The sequence below is a fragment of the Macaca fascicularis genome, chromosome 1, assembly GCF_037993035.2.
Source record: "Macaca fascicularis isolate 582-1 chromosome 1, T2T-MFA8v1.1".
NCBI classification, from domain to species: domain Eukaryota; kingdom Metazoa; phylum Chordata; class Mammalia; order Primates; family Cercopithecidae; genus Macaca; species Macaca fascicularis.
The window spans coordinates 210,163,655-210,179,783 of NC_088375.1; the positions used below are offsets into that span (position 1 = coordinate 210,163,655).

Here is a 16,129-nt window from a genome sequence, read left to right on the forward strand (position 1 = left end):
CAGGCTACTTAGGGTCCGTGGGAGACTCCCTTCCGCCTGTCCTCGGTTTGGCACAGGGGCCACCGAGGCTGGGACCAAAGCCGCGCAGGGCTGGGAGCGGCAGAGGCCGCCGGCCGGGCGTGGACGGCGCACAAAAATCCCATGTGGGTTGGAGGCTCTTGGGTCAGAGTAATTTGCGGGAGGAGGGAGGTGAGTAACCTCTTTGGGGCGGCTCCCAGTGCGGTGTCACCGGCCCTGGGCTCCCGCGGCCCCCAGCCCGGGGTTGCAGAAGTCACAGGCCCGAAGCAGCAAGAGCTGGGGAAGCCCGGCCGCGGCCAGCGGGGAGGAGGGGCGAAGGGTTTGCGCCCCAGCGTCAGGGAGATGCGACCCGGGAGAGGGCGACAAGGGCACCTTCTGTGGGACCCGGACGTTCTAAGCAAATTTCTAGCATCTGCCCCGGGCTCCCAGAGCTCTCGGGGGCCCTGGGCTGTGGCACGGGGGCCTCCTCCGCGGGGTGGCGCCTTCCGCCCCTCCCCGTTGGGCGGCCTCCGGCAGGCCCCGTTCCTCCCCGCGAACGCCACCGAGGTGCCCGCGATGGGGGCTCCGCCGATTGGCTGTGCGACGCGTCGCTCGGGCCGGCCCCGCCCCGCGGGCCCCGGGGGTACTAACCCCGCGCGGGCGGCCACGGCCCCGCCACTTGATTCTAGAGGATTTGTTCTGGGGCTGCGGCCGCGGAGTCGGGGCGGCCGCGGGCGAGCTTCGGGGCGGGAGGCGGCGGCGGCGGCGGCGGCACAGCCCCGCGGGGGCCCCGCCGCGGCCCAGGCAGCCGGAACAGCCGCGAAGGGCGGCCGCACGCGGTGCCGCGCGCCGGGGATGCGGGACTAGCCGGGCAGGCTGCGGACGGCCGTCGGGCTAGCGAGGCCTCGCAGCGGGCGGGCCCTGGCGAGTAGTGGCCGGGCGCCGCCCCCTGCGCCCTGAGGCCCGGGCCCCGCCGCTTCTGCTTTCCCGCTTCTCGCGGCAGCGGCGGCCGAGGAGGCGTCCGCGCCGGCCGCCCCCGGGGGAAGCCGCGCCGTCGCCGCCCGCCCGGCGCCCTGACGGCCGCTGTTATGCGTATTCCTGTAGACCCAAGCACCAGCCGCCGCTTCACACCTCCCTCCACGGCCTTCCCCTGCGGCGGCGGCGGCAAGATGGGCGAGAACAGCGGCGCGCTCAGCGCGCAGGCAGCCGTGGGGCCCGGAGGGCGCGCCCGGCCCGAGGTGCGCTCGATGGTGGACGTGCTGGCGGACCACGCGGGCGAGCTCGTGCGCACCGACAGCCCCAACTTCCTCTGCTCGGTGCTGCCCTCGCACTGGCGCTGCAACAAGACACTGCCCGTCGCCTTCAAGGTGAGTGCGGGACCCGGGGCGGGAGGGCGCCGGCCCTGGGGCTCCGGGCGTCCAAGCTGCGGGAGCCAGAGCCTCCGGAGCAGTGGGGAGGGGAGGTGCCCCAGACGCCGCGGCGACACCTGGGCACCCGGTTCTGTCTCGCTGCGCACTCGGCTTGAGGACATCGGCGTTCCGTTTTGGATGCGCCCTGCACGGATGACTTTTAAGGGGGTTGCCCCGCTCCACCTGGGTTTTAGGGCGCCCTGCGTAGAGACGTTGGTGCGGAAATGGGCGGATGGGGTTTTGCCCCCCCCAACCCGGATCGCTCAGATACAGCCCTGCGGGTAACGGAGAAGAGGATCCCGGGACCGGGGCAAGGACACCGCGGGTGGGGTGCGAACGGTGAAAGGGCCTACCCTCCGCCGCCAGCACCCCTCCTCCCGCGCCGCTTCTCAGACGCTTCCTGCTCACACCCTCGGGCTTCCGAAATTTTACGGGACGGCGCTAGGCCGGGATCGGGGCACTGCTCTCCAGACGTTTGCTGGGGGATATTCTGCGTCCTGAATGGCAGGTTGAGATTGGGGGACCCCTAACTCTGGCAGCCCCCAGCCATTTAGAGGACCTTTTTCTTTATGCCAGGGAGTAGGCGACTGTTTCATTTTCATTTTTTTAAGGGGGCAGCGAGATGAAACGAAAACGCCTCGGTTTTCCCCTAAACCTCTCACAGCTGCCGTGAGAAAAGGGCAGGGCAGGAAGGGCCGGCGGCTGGGGGTGGTGCTGCCCGAGGTGGCTGGAAGCGGCGACCGCTGGCAGCTGAGGCCGTCCCTGCTCCCATTAAGACGACTCCAAATTGGAAAAAAAGGATGAGTGGCTCTTTGAGGTCTCTCGGGTGACATCTTAAAATACCAGTGGGGGAAATCTCCCCGGGAGGGGGGGAGGCCCGTGTGACTTTAATCGTCAGATCGTCAGATCGGAGGTTTTACTGTCACTTGGAGCTTAAAAGGAGTCTTTGAAATTAAAAGAAGACAGGATGTTGACAGGAAATCTGGCCTTTTTAATCAGATCCCAAACATTTTCTCCTTGAAATTTTTACCATATGGATCCCCAGTCCCTGCACGCGGCGGCCACGTTTAAATGGTTGTGGCTGTGTTTAAAGTCTGATTGTTTTTCAAAAGGCATTTGCCTCTCCGTGCTCCTGGGGGTGGGGGACTTGGGGGAGATGGTGTTTAGGAGGACATCGCCACCCCCATCCTGCAGTTCCCAGCAGGTGCATCCTTCCATTATCAAAAGACCCCCTCTCACTTTAAAGGGGTTTTCTGGGTGACCTTTTTCAAAACACCAATGAGTTTTGCATTCTGCATTTTCTCTGCATAACGAATTTAGGCTCTGCAAAGGCCAATAAACTGGTCCTCGTCCACACTTCAGGGCCAAATTTCATGCCCTAAACAGCTCTTGCATAAATTGAGTGGGGGTAGCAGCCCTGTTGTTATTATTGTTGATACTCTTTTTCGCTTGGAGACTTCGTTGCTAGGAGCATGTTGATTCCTCTTTCGCTGCAGCCGAAGACAACAGGGGAACTGCACCCCACATCATAGTGACTGAGCTGATTTCACAGCTCTGGCTGAGATTTCACTGAAAGGATGATTTCTTGGGACACGGTTTATGTAAGCAGTTGATCTAGGATTTTGGTGTGGAAGTCTGAGATTCCATCTTCTTGTTTTTGTGATATTTGAGGGAAGGTCTTTATTGTTTTTAAGCCTCTTCTCCACCCTGCATTGGAGAAATACGCAGTGCGCCTGGGACCTAGGGGAGCTGCCCAGCCCAGCCCCTCCCTTCCTTTCCCTGGGCTCCCTCTTCCTTTCTAAGCTGTCCCCCTGCATCCCCCCTGCCCCATGTCTTCAGGTGGTGGCACTGGGGGACGTGCCAGATGGCACCGTGGTGACCGTGATGGCAGGCAATGACGAGAACTACTCCGCTGAGCTGCGCAACGCCTCGGCCGTCATGAAGAACCAGGTGGCCAGGTTCAACGACCTTCGCTTTGTGGGCCGCAGTGGGCGAGGTAAGTGGAAGGGAGGCCTCGCCAGTTCAGCATTGGCAATGGCAGAGGCAGCAGGGAAGGAGGTTGAAAGAGGGGCCTTAGAATCCCGAAAAACAGGTCCCTAGACGCAGCTGTGTAAAAACAGCAATTTGTAATCCTGTAGGACGTTACAGATCGCTTTGAGGGGGTGAGGAAAGTTATAGTCTCTCGCGTGAAAAAGACACAGTTTTCTCCCAGTTTCTAGGGTTTACCAACTCCTGAAACCGTTCATGCCACCCCCTCTTTCCTGGTTGAGCACACCTGGTCTCACAAAAAATGCTGGCACGAAATGGTGGATTAGCAGGCGCAAAAAGGGAGCTTATAGGTCTTTCAGCAAGGCGGTTGCAGGACAAGTGCCTGGTCGGTGGGGCCCAAGCACCCCAGCCACCCTCTCCATAGGGGGCAGAATCTCCCCCACACCTCAGGCTCCGTCTCTCCAGCTGTGGTCTCCCAGACCCAGCTTCCCAGCCCCTTTGAGCCCTAGGTGGTCTGGAATGGAAGCTAATGCAGCTAGATGTTGGAAAGCACAGCTCGAAGGCTGCCATCTCCTGCCCCAGAGTCAAGGCTGGTGTGCCACCCTGCCTGTCTGACCGACCTTGGGCAGTAGAAGGAAGGCGGGACAGGGGTGGGGGGCTGTTGAATGGGAGGCTTCTGGGACCTGAAACCCATCATCACTTAACTCCTGGGTGGGAAAGTCCTAGAAACCCTGCCCCTGTGGAATGCAGGCCTGAGGGTCCACTGGCCCTTTAAGACCAGGAGACATGGGAGTCGCCCTTCCCAAGCATCAGGCCCGCCTCCAGCTTTGTTAAGAAGTAAGCCGGGTTCCCTCTGCTCCCCAACTCCACGCAGGCTGAAGCAGAACTGTGCTTTTCATCACCAATAAACAGGACCTTCTCAAGGTTCTAGTTCCTTCTGAGCCGCTAGTCCCGCTCTGAAATAGGCAGCTGGGCACCATTTTTTTCCTTTCCAGCCATTCAATGTATACATACAAATGTCAACCATATTTTGACTTTTCAGCATTAATTAAAACCAGGACATTATTTGCATGTAATAACTGTTTACTTGTTACTTTTTATGAAACTGAAATAGTTTACATTCTTTCAAACATTTCCTGTTCCTGTTGGCTCCCTTCCCCACGCACAGATTTCTTTCAAACGGTGCCCTTAACTGGTTGCAGGTTGATGGATGGAAAATGTTTCCTTTTATGAATTAAGCTTTCATTGCTGCTCCTAATTAGTCTCCAAGTCCCTTTTGTCATCCACAATCTCTCAAACCCTTTGCAACTTAATCCCAGCCCTGAGAGGAGAGTCACTGGTCCCTGGTCGGTGGCAGACAAGGCTGACGGCTCTGTTGACTGCGGGGCAGTGGCCAGGTCTGCTAGCCCAGGTGCGTGTCAGGGGCACTATAGCTGCTGCCTGTTGCGAGGCAGGCAGAAGGTGCTGTCGATCGGGGAGCCCAACAAGGCATCAGGAACTTGATTCTTCCTTCCCACTCCCTCTCCTGGGAAGTGAGATAAAGAGAAGAGACGACGATTTTCTGAGTTACCGAGACCTTGTCTGGCCGTTCTGCACACTGAGAATGATTTTTTTTAGTGGTTTTCGTACCCACAGACTTTGAGCCCCGCTCCCCAGGCCTGCAGGGAGGGAAACGGGTTTCCAAAGCATTGGTTGGGAGCTTACCCTTGTAGCAGGAATGGCTGAGGGAGGGATTGTGGCTCTGGGAGATGCAAGAGGCTGAGTTTATAAACCATTCTCTCATCCATCTCCTCTCAGTGGTCCATAACCAGTCTCAGTGGTCCTGGGAGGCAGGAAGTGATCTGAGGAGGAGTTCCGATGTCTGAGGAACTGTGGCTGAGGCGTTCAGCCTTCAGAGGCTCGAGGTCTTTGAGAGCCTGCATTCTAGTATCGGGTACCCTGTATTTGAGTCCCAGCTCTGCTAATGACTTGCTGGATGATGTTGGGCAAATGACTTAACCAGTCTGTGCCTCAGTTTCCTCAGCTTTGAGATGGGGATGATAATCATACCTACCTCATGAGATTTTGGGAAGGTTAGAGAAATTGATACAAGTGTATCAGCTGGCGCATACTGAGAGCTGGATACATGTTAGAGATTTTGTTACTTCAAATGCTTGGGACTGGAGGAGGACTTTGAGGTCCCTTTGAGTGGTGACAGCCACTGATTCTCTGATTACTGTGTGGTTTGGGCGGGGGTGGGGGAAACCCAGAAGGTGTGAGCTGCTGAGTGGGAGAGGTGGAGGCGGTTGGCAGGGAGGAAGGAGGGTGCCGGGTCCGCTGGCATGCAGACACACATCTGCAGTGCCCATCCTGCCAACTGGGAAATTCCCACCTGAGAGAACAGTCAGCGGTTGACAGTGACAATCTGGGCCACTTTAGGAGATGGGACACTTTGGATTTAAGGTCTGGGGTTGGGACCCAGAACCCTTGCCTGGCTCTCTGACTTCTGCCAGAACTGAGAAGTCTGGTGGAAACCTCTGCCTGTTTCCTCAGAAACAAGTTCTACATTCTGTCTGAATTCCAGGAAGATGGCTTTCCATGAAAGACATGCACCCAGTAACACCACAGAGCTCTTACGATAGGGCTGAAGGTGTGAACCAAGAAAAGGAAGGGAAGAAAACCAGGTCACTGCTGTCTCCTGCAGTGATTAGGGCCGAGGTCCCTGCCCTGCCTGACGCAAGGAGTCTATCTTATACAATATATATTTTGTATCAAACCTTACTATTCTACATTGAAATGTGTAAATAACGTAACCTCCCTATTTACATGCAGTTGTAAACTACGTTATTCCATAGCTATGATGGAGAAGAAAAGGAAAAGTAGTTTATAATAAAACCCTGATTTGAATATGTAAATGTTGAGGCCAGAGGGCTGCATGAGGTGGACGAATGCCCTCTACACAGAAGCCCACAGCAGAGGGAACAGGCAGGGTGGCAGAACTCAATCTGAACCTGGCCTGGCCAATACCATGACTTTCTCAAGTTGTCAACAACTTTTGGCAAAACGCGAAACAAAATTTAAAAAGAAAAAGAAAAAAGAACTGTCTTTCCTTCTGGAAAATTCAGTAGATATTAAAAGTACCAAAAAAAAAAAAAAACCCTTATTTTATGTAAAACTGAATTAGGTTCATGACTCAGAGAATTTTTTTCTTTTACTTTTTTCTGGGACAAGGTCTCGCTCTGTCACCCAGGCTGGGGTGCAGTGGTGCGATCACTGCAGCCTCAACCTGCTGGTCTCAAGCAGTCCTCCCACCTGAATAGCTAGGACTATGGGCATGCGCCACCACGCTCAGCTGATTTTTTAAAATTATTTTTCGTAGAGATGGGGGTGTTCTTCACTGTGTTGCTCAGGCTGGTCTTGAACTCCTGGACTCAAGCGATCCTCCCGCCTCAGCCTCTCAAAGTGTTGGGATTACAGGCATGAGCCACCACTCCCAGCCAGAGGACTTTTATAAGCAAGTTTTTCCCTCCTAGGAAGAATGAATCTTCACCACCCTGGGCAGTGCTGGGTGCTGGCGTACCCCACCACATACACACACCCCACCCCTAACGCTGGCAGTGCCACCCCAGCACTGTGGTGACCACACGCCACTGCAAATCCCTAAAATGCCCCTCTAGCAGGCGGACACTGGCCTAGGTGAAAATGAAAAGCACATGGTCTCCTGAGCTGTGATCAACTAGTTAAAAAGCAACCGTATGTCCACGGAGATTCGGGGTGCGGTGTGCTGGTGCAGGCTGAGGGAAACCACTGGTTGGGGGAGAGATGGATGGCTTCTTGGCTGAGGTTGAGAAAACCCCAAGGTCCCCTGAGACAGACCCGTCCCCTCCCCCGCCCATGCAGCTCCTGTGGGTGGGCCGGGGACCTTCTACACATAGGAACCCAGGCAGAGAGGCTCAAGGACTTGCCTGAGGCCACGCTGCCACCCTGGTTCGTTCATGGTGGGTGCTGGAGGAGTTTCTGGAGCCCTAAAGGAAACCCATTTCCGAGACCGAGACTTCTCCCTTGCAACCAGGGCCAGCCTTCAGAGAGCCTGGATTTACACTTCCTGGGCTCCTGACAGATTGCAGGTTTGCCCAGGGCTCCTGCACGGAGTTATATCTAGACGCTGAGAGAGAGGGATGGATGGGTTTGCCGCTGCCGGGCAGAGAGAGAGCTGGGCAGGGCCAGGGGAGCTGAGAGGCACTCAGGGCGACAGCTTTCTCCCACCCCTGCTCCCTAGGCTCCCTGTCTCCTGAGGTCCCAACGCCTGCCCCTCCCTCTCACTCCTCCTCTTAGGCCCCACACTCCTCTCCTTTGTACTTGGGCAGAGGTGGTGACAGGTTCAGAAGCTGGTGGAAGTGGCTGAGGTGTGCTGGTGACCTCAGGGGTGGCATGTGGTTTGCTACCTGGTGGGAGTGGGGGCTTCTCACTTCTCTTAGTACCTGTGTGGAGGGGCAGGCTCCGGCACATTCTGACTTTTCTGAGTCCTGCCTGGATACTGTGTGACCTGCTCAACTCACTGCTCCTCTCTGAGCCTCAGTGTCCTCATCTGCAAAATGGGAGCCATTATCTCCGCCTTTAATTTATTTAACAAATGTTGTTGAGCACCTACTATGTGCTAGATGCTGTCCTAGGGGCTGGAGACACCGCATGAACAAGACAGAAACTGGGGCCCTTGGGGAGCTTATAATCTAGTAGAAGGAGACAAAATGAGTAGATGGATTATTAAAAGCATACACATTGTGAAAAAATTCCAGCAGGTGGAGGGAATAGAGAAAGGGAGTAGGAGGGCCTGTGGTACTTCAGGTTGAGCTGCTTAGCCCTTTGTTTTTGTTTTTGTTTTCCTATGGGCCCTTCTGATATCTGGTGAAGCCCATACACCTTTCTCAGAATAATGATTTTTTTAAGGTGTAAAATCAAATGCACAGTATTACAATGGAAACCAATTCTATTAAAACATAGCAAAATACTTTAAAAATTGTGGTAAATGTACTGTTTTGTTCAGTGTATTAAATAAGATCTAGCATTGGGTCTAATGACGACCATAATTTTGAAGTTGTGACGAGCATAAAAAATATTTAGAGAAATCTGCAGCAACTGTAATGTGATATGTAAGTATCTGTGACGTCTGTTGGTGACAAGGTCACAGGTACGGCTGATAATACCTCTGTGGTTTGTTGCCTACGCTCATGCTTGAGAGTGATGCTAAATTTCAGTTAGAGGTTAGGGACAATACAGTTGTAATTTTTTCCTATCCCAGTTTTCAGGCTCGTTCAATTCTATGGAGCCAAGTTAAAAACGCCTTCTAGGCGTAGTGGCTTACACCTGTAATCCCAAAGCTTTGGGAGGCCAAGGCGGGAGGATCACTTGAGCCCAGGAGTTCAAGACCAGCCTGGGCACATAGTAAAAGCTTGAAAAAAAAACAGAAAAAAGAAAAAGAAAGAAGGGGGCGGGGGAGGGAGGGAGGGAGGGAAGGAAGGAAGGAAGGAAAGGAGGGAGGGAGGGAGGGAGGGAGGGAAGGAAAAAAAAATTAGCCATGCGTGGTGGCGCTCACCTGTTGTCCCAGCTACTCAGGAGGCTGAGACAGGAGGATCACGAGCCAGGGAGGTCCAGGCTGCAGTGAGCTATGATCGTGCCACTGCACTCCAACCTGGGTGACATAGCAAGACCTTGTCTCAAAAAAATAAATTAAAATTAAAAATGCCTACTTCAGATAAAGTAGATAAAGTGACCAGGGAAGGCCTGACTGAGAAGGTGGGTGACCTGAAGGAGCATTTTAGTAAACTTTCAAATGCTGCTGTGGGCCCAAGGCCCTGTGACAGGGCACTGGGGCCCATTAGTCCTCCGGGACAGAGTCTGGCCCCCAGGGCTCTGGGCTGTCTGCCTAAACTCCCCATCATAACCAAGAAGGTGCTGGACAATGCTGGCAGGGTCAGAGGCTCAGGGACCCCAGGAGAGTGCTGGGCTGGTTACAGGAGGAAGGGGTCCAGGAGAGAAATGACCTCAGAGTGAGGAAAGGCAGTAGCGGGTGGTCGGGCAGGGAGCCCGAGGCGTCTGCCTGGCACTTCCCTAGACCATCTACACTTTCTGCTTCCAGAAATCATGCAAAGCGGCCCTGTGACCTGAGAGTGGGAGACCAGGTCTGTTCTGACCTGGGGCTCCGGGGGCAAGTGCAGTCAGAATTTCCATCCCTGCCTCAGCCGGCTGCCTTAGGAAAAGGCTTCCAGAGAACCCCTCGTTTCCCAGTTAGAGTCACACCTCAGTGGGTCTTGAGCTTTAAATTCCCCCTGGTGTCTCAGAGGGCCTTGAGTCCTGTGGCATGGCTCCTGGCAACCTGGCTGGTTTAATTTTGTTCTGGATTCTCCTGCCTCTGGGTCTAGGCTTTTCACTTGATCAGTTGACCAACAAGTACCCGGCCATGCAAAGAGAACTGTGAGATACTGGTCTCCACCCTGAGCTTCATCTCCCACCTGCAACATGGGGATGTTGAAACCTACCTGCTTACCTTGGAGGCTTGTCAGGGGGACACCAGAGGGATGCGCTTGGGCAGCCTCCCTCGGTGACCATCCAGTGCCAGCCCTGGGGTACAGGTGAGAGTGTGAGACCATTGGCCCCTACCCACAGGGAGTTCCCAGACCTGTACTTGGGATCCAGAGGCAGGGATGGGGGATAAATCTCCCTGCCACCAATCTCACAGAGCATGAGGCTGTGGATCATAATAGAGAATAGGGTGAGAGGAGGACTTTTACCCAGACCCGTAAGCTCCCAGACACGTCAGAGAATTCACTGTAGAAAGTAGAGAGAAGACTGTTGAAAGTAAATCTTCATAAACTGCTTTCTACACGGAGAAACCTGTCTAAACATAAAATGACAGAAGAACAAGAAATAGAAGTGAAAATGAAAAACTGCCCGGCGTGCGAAGGCAAACTGTGCAGGCCGGTGCCCCCGGGAAACTGATGGCCACAAATATAGCATGGAAAGTATTAACAAGCTTAATATATAGCGATTTTTAAAAGGCACTAAAACCTTCACAGGAAACTAAAAGAACATGAAGCAATAATACGTGTTGGATTATGATGGATAATAATCATATAAAAAGTTTCAGTCTCACTAGTAGTAGAAAAAAAGCCAAACAAAATCAAGAGAGTGTAAAAGATCTTCCATCTTGATAGACACGTCCCTGGGGTGTGACGCAGCCTCACACGCGAGGGTGACGACTAAATCTCTCCAGAGAGTCATCTCCCTCCAAGAGGGATCAGGGCCCGTAATATGTCCCAACCCTCTGCTGCCGTGAAATCACTCACCGCTTCTTGGAATCTATTCTAAGGAAATAAGCAGAGATGCAGACAAAGATTTTTATAAACAGAAGGTCACTTTCATTTTATTTTAAATGGTAAAAAAAAAAACAAAACAGTATTTTAAAAGTTTTTTCCCCTCTCAGGAATTTTGAATGGAGACTTTGGAGCCAAATGTCTATCTAAAAATAGAACAACATTCTGGAAATAACAGTTGTGTCTACAGAAGAAATGTCTGCAGCTCCCAAATCAGTCCTTTTTCAGCTCCAGCTGCACACATCAATAAGAAATTAGCAACGATGTAAATACCCGAGAGTAAGGAGGTAGATAAATAAAAGATGAGGCTTCCTTGAGTTGAAATATTTCGCAGCCATTAAAAATGAAGTTTATGGAGTTTTAATGACGTGGGAAAGTACTTCTGATGTGATGTTAAATGAAAAAAAAAAGCATGAAAATCTGTATTTTAGTAGCACTGCAACTGTGTAAATATACAAACCCATACAAAAAGAGCTGGAAGGGAAAACGCCGAATGGTAACGGTGTCAATCTCCAGCTAGTGGAACCGTGGGAGGATCTTTTCTTCTTTGTTTGTATTTTCTATGTTCTTGAATTTTTCTACAAAGATCACCAATTACTTTCAGAAAATAGAATATACCCATCCTGCTCCCCGCCGTAAAATCCTGTGGGTTTCTGAATAGAAGAGACAGCAGAAAGGCCAAGAAGCGGGGAACATAAGCCAGGGTGGCCACGGCATGGGGCAGGGAGGTGACAAAGTTGGCATCAGACCCCCCAGGCCTTGAATGCCAAGCCCAGCAGCTTGAGCTTCACCCAGAGCCCTATCTTTTGCCCAGGTTGAAAGAGGACAGAGTGCCCCTTCTTGAAAGTTAGGGCCTTCCAGGAGTAGGTACAGGTGGGAGAGCAGGGTATTGTGGAAGCTCCAGGTGCCAACTGCCTGCCTCTATCCCCCACTCTCCCCAGGGAAGAGTTTCACCCTGACCATCACTGTGTTCACCAACCCCACCCAAGTGGCCACCTACCACCGAGCCATCAAGGTGACCGTGGACGGACCCCGGGAGCCCAGACGTAAGTGCCACCGAGCCCCTGAGCCCCTGCATGGGGGAGGAGGGTCCAGTGCGGGAAGGACGGCAGCTGGGTCAGACAGATGGAGCCCTCCTGGGGGTTTGCAGTCCTTGGCTCTGTGCCCCCACACACTGCGTGCCTGCTGGCAAACCCCTAAACCATCTGGGCTTAGCATGAGTCTGTGGGAGGCCAGCGAGGAGGCCGGGAGTGGAGATGACTGTCCGTGGAGACTGCTGAGGGAGTCCAGGAAAGGAAAAGGATGGAGAAAGCTTTCAGATGTGGCATTTGTGGGGTGCTTGTGTGTTTCTGGATGGAGCTTGGGCCAGACTTGCTTTACTGTGCCCCCAGCTTCTCTGCCGGTGGCTGAGAGATGGGTGGAGGGCAGGAGTGATCAAAAGTCAGGGGCTGCCCTGGATGTGAGGCCAGGTCTCTTCCTTGGAAACTGGGTCTTTGAATCTTAGCGTGTGACTCGCTCAGGTCACCCAGAGCCCTGGCACCCGGACCCTATGAGCAGGGAATTCTGGTCCATCAAAGCAAGTTTGTGTTTAATTCTCTCTGCTTGCTGAAGGTCAGATTAAGGCTGGGGAAGTGGGAGGGTAGGCCGAGGCTCTGTGTCCGCAGAACGAATGAGTGAATGAATGAAACAGAGCCAGCCAGCTTCCTGAGCTCCATCCACCTCCCCGAGGCATTTTTCAGCTTGGTGCACTGAGGGTTGGCCTGCCCCTCTCTTTCTCAGAAATGTGACCCTTTGCAGTTTAGAAGTCACTATTGAATGGGATCTTTGGGACAGCAGAGCCAGAGGGGTCACCCAAGTTCTAATGAGGAGAGAATCCAGGCCTGAGGGAGTTGGGTACCTGAATAGGACCTAATGCTGTGCAAGGTGCAGGGAAGCGCGCCAGGCTTCAGTCTTCCCAGACACAAGATTCTAGGCTGAGCAGGCCTGGGGCAGGAGGCCTCGCCCTGGGCTGGCCGCTCCCTTCTTGGGAGTCAGCTGGGCCTGGCACCCCATCATCCAATTCCTGGGCCCATCCCAGCATCTGGCCACTTGGGAAAGGCTTGGAGCTGAGCCCAGCAGACCTGGAAGAGTCTCTCTCCAGGGCTCTCAGGGTCACCTCTGCCAGCCCTGAGCCCCTGCACACATCCTCAGGCCTGCACGGTCAGCTCCCAGCCAGCACTTGCTCTGACCACACTCCTGCCGGTTCCTTCCTGCTGAGATCAGACATGGACCAGCCCATGCTCTTGGCCTTGGGCTTCATGACCCTAGGCAAGTCATGTCTTCTTTGTGGCCTCAGTTTTGTCATCTGAGAACTGGATCGGTGACTCCCAGAGTCTCAAGGCAGTGATGGCTGGGAAGCCCTCGTGAGCCGTAGACCACCATAGTGCAGAGAGCAGGTTGTGAGTCAGCCTTCCTGGCTGTGGGACCTTGGGCTAGTCATCTCCATGCCTCAGTTTCCTGAACTGAAAAATGAGATTCACACAAGCAGCTACCTCATGATGCTATTGCGAGGAAACAATGGCTAACTCTATAGAAATCTCTTAGCGGTGGGGGTTGGCGGGTAATCTGTCACTTTAGCCAGGGCTGTTATCTGCAGTGTGACCTAGGGCAAGTCACTGACCTCTCTGGGCCTCAGCTCCCTCCTCCATGAAGTGTGATGATGCCACCCACCCTGCCGGCCTGGAGGTCGGGGCGACGAGTGGACAGCACATGGCCATAGCACAGAGGGGTCCCATGAGTCACTGGGTCCGCAGCGTTCTGTTGTCCTCAGTACCCAGCCCCCTTCCTACACTCCTACCACCACCATTAGTCAATGGTGAGCTCTCCCATGGGCAGCAGCTGGGTGGCTGCCTTGGTAATAGAACTGCAGGCATCAAGTCTCCATTGAAGGAGGTGGCAGGGTCAGCATGGGCAGGAGCCACAGTTGGGCTCAGGGTGGGGATGTGGCACTCAGGAGCCACTCCAGAAAGAGGGGAGCACCCAGTTGGTAGATGCTCGGGATAGGGGTCTTGAGGCTTGGTGGGAAGATCCCAAGGGACCGAGCAAGGTTGGCACCTCTGACAGCCCTCCATGCTCAGCTCAGCCCACCCCAGAGCCACCCACTCTGCCCTGCTGGGGCCCCTGGATGAGCGTGGAGACTCAGCCCTGCCTGTGGGAGATTCCAGCGGAATCCCCTGCCTGCTCTTCCCTGCCTGGGTCTCCCAGACCTGAGATGGCCCTTTCTGGGGTGAGCTGAGAGGTAGAGGGGTGACTCAGGATGAGGCAACAAGAGGGAGGGACAGAGGCTGGGTCTGGAGACCCGTGGCATCAGAGGCCAGGCTTGCTGCACCACCTGCAACAGGTGGCCTCCCTCTCTGGGCCCCGGCAGGGGCTGGATCAATGGTTTTATTTACAAAACAGAGCAGAGATGGGGTGCCGGGGGGGCAGTCTACTAGGTCCCCCATCCTTAGGACCTGCCTGCTCCAGTCCCTGGCATATCCTGGCCCTGATATCAGGTGCCCCCCATACCCTGGGTTGCAGCCCCATTCCTTTGTCTTTGACCTTGGACAAATCCTTGGCCTTTCTGGTCCTCAGTGTCCCCATCTATAAGAGTGAAGGGACCAGCTCGGTGGCTCCTGGTCACTGAGCAACCTCCTCCCTTGTGCCAGCCCCTGTGCAAAGTCCCCATTAACTGCTCTGCTGGGCAGCCCCAGGAGAAGATAGAGGCCAGGGCGTAAAACCTCTTGCCCACAGTGACCGTCAGCACACCCTGGGGGCTCCGACCGGGGGCTCCGGGAAGTGAGGGCCACTTGGAAGGGCCTTTTCGCCTCAGTGCGCTCAGCTGTCAAATGCATGGTATTGGTGTCTGCCTCGGGGAGTCGCTGTGAAGGTTGACTGGGTTGACCATGGCCTGGCCCCAGGAAGTGCCCCACAGCCTTCGTGGGTTGTTACAGGCCTTTTGTGCTCCTGGACTTCCTTTCTCGGCTTTTTTCCTGTTTTGCCACCTCCGACCCTCTGAAATCTGAGCCTGCTGTGGGGTGAAGTGGGAGTAGGGGCTGGTCCTGGAAGCCAAGGACTGGGAATCTGTAGATCCCTGAGGCCGGCTGTGGGTTCTGTGGCCAGGTCGTTCCCCTCTGGTGCCCTGCAGAGCGTGCCCGGCCTGCAGCCAGGTGGCCAGCTGGGTTTGAAGGCTGGCTTGGTGGCTTCCTGCCTGTGTGGCCTTGGTTTCTGAGGTTCTCAGTGCTGGTGTCCCTCAGAGTCACTGGGGGCTGGTTAAGAAGCAGGTTGCTGAGCCGGGTCCAGGATCCCAGCAGGAGGGGCTGCGACACCTGGCAAGTCTGGCATGGACCACGGTGGGGGAACGGACCTCACTCCCACCTAGCCTGTGCCCGTTACCCCCTGCCCTCCCTCCCACACCCTGCTCTGGCCACCCTGGCCTCCTGGCTGGTCTTTGAACTTGCCAAGGACACTCCTGCCTCGGAGGCCTTTGCACTGCTCTTTTTTCCACCTGGAACACTCCTCCCCGGACACCCCCAGATGCATGGCCCACTCCTTCACACCCTAAAGCCTGTGCACTTCTCAGCAGCGCCCCTGTTTCAAGTGGCACACACACACAGCCTTCCTCACCTCTCCCCTTTTCCTTCCTGGCTTTAAGGTCACCCCGAGCACTTACCACTACCACCTTCTAAGGTGCTACCTAGTTCGATAATTTGTTTCGTTATTCATTGCTCCCATTTTGTTTTGTTTTGTTTTTTGAGATGGAGTCTTGCTCTGTTGCCCAGGCTGGAGTGCAGTGGCAAGATCTCGGCTCACAGCAACCTCCACCTCCCAGGTTCAGGAGGTTCTCTTGCCTCAGCCTCCCGAGTAGCTGGGATTACAGGCATACGCCACCACGCCCAGCTAATTTTTGTATTTTTAATAAAGCCAGGGTTTCACCATGTTAGCCAGGCTAGTCTTGAACCCCTGACCTCAAGTGATCCGCCCACCTCAGCTTTCCAATGTGCTGGGATTACAGGCGTGAGCCACTGTGCCCAGCCCTCTATTGTTTATGCTCTACAAGGGCAGAGTTCTTTTCTCTGGTTTGCCAGGCCTTGGTATAGCTAGACCCCGGGAATGCAGGCAGGAGCCCTTCATAGCCGCTCCATAAATCGCTGATGAATAAGCAAATGATTCATTAATGTCATTTCGGGTAGTGAGAAGTCCTATGAAGAAAAACAAAGCTGGGAGAAGGAGTGGAGGGTGCAAGGGATGGGACAAGGGGTGGGGTGGGGAGGCCGCCTGAAGAGGTGACCTTCAAAGGTGGCCTCCAGGGGCCTGAGGTGGGCAGCCAGCAGAGTGGCTGCCGAGGGCTTGGCGTGGGCAGGAGGA

At 54.7% G+C, this 16,129-nt stretch overlaps 1 protein-coding gene across 4 annotated transcripts in view; it reads left to right on the forward strand.

Moving 5' to 3' along the window:
* Positions 1–16,129, forward strand: part of RUNX3 (RUNX family transcription factor 3) — a 66,534-nt gene that overhangs the window by 34,323 nt on the left and 16,082 nt on the right. For 3 of the 4 annotated variants that reach the window (XM_045377867.3, XM_005544409.5, XM_065527556.2), the window contains 3 exons: positions 1,102–1,364; positions 3,246–3,402; positions 11,686–11,790. In XM_045377867.3, coding sequence (XP_045233802.2) covers positions 1,102–1,364; positions 3,246–3,402; positions 11,686–11,790 — 525 coding nt within the window. Of the gene's footprint in view, positions 1–1,101; positions 1,915–3,245; positions 3,403–11,685; positions 11,791–16,129 lie in introns of those variants that run through there. The other variant, XM_074016576.1, reaches the window with a different exon arrangement.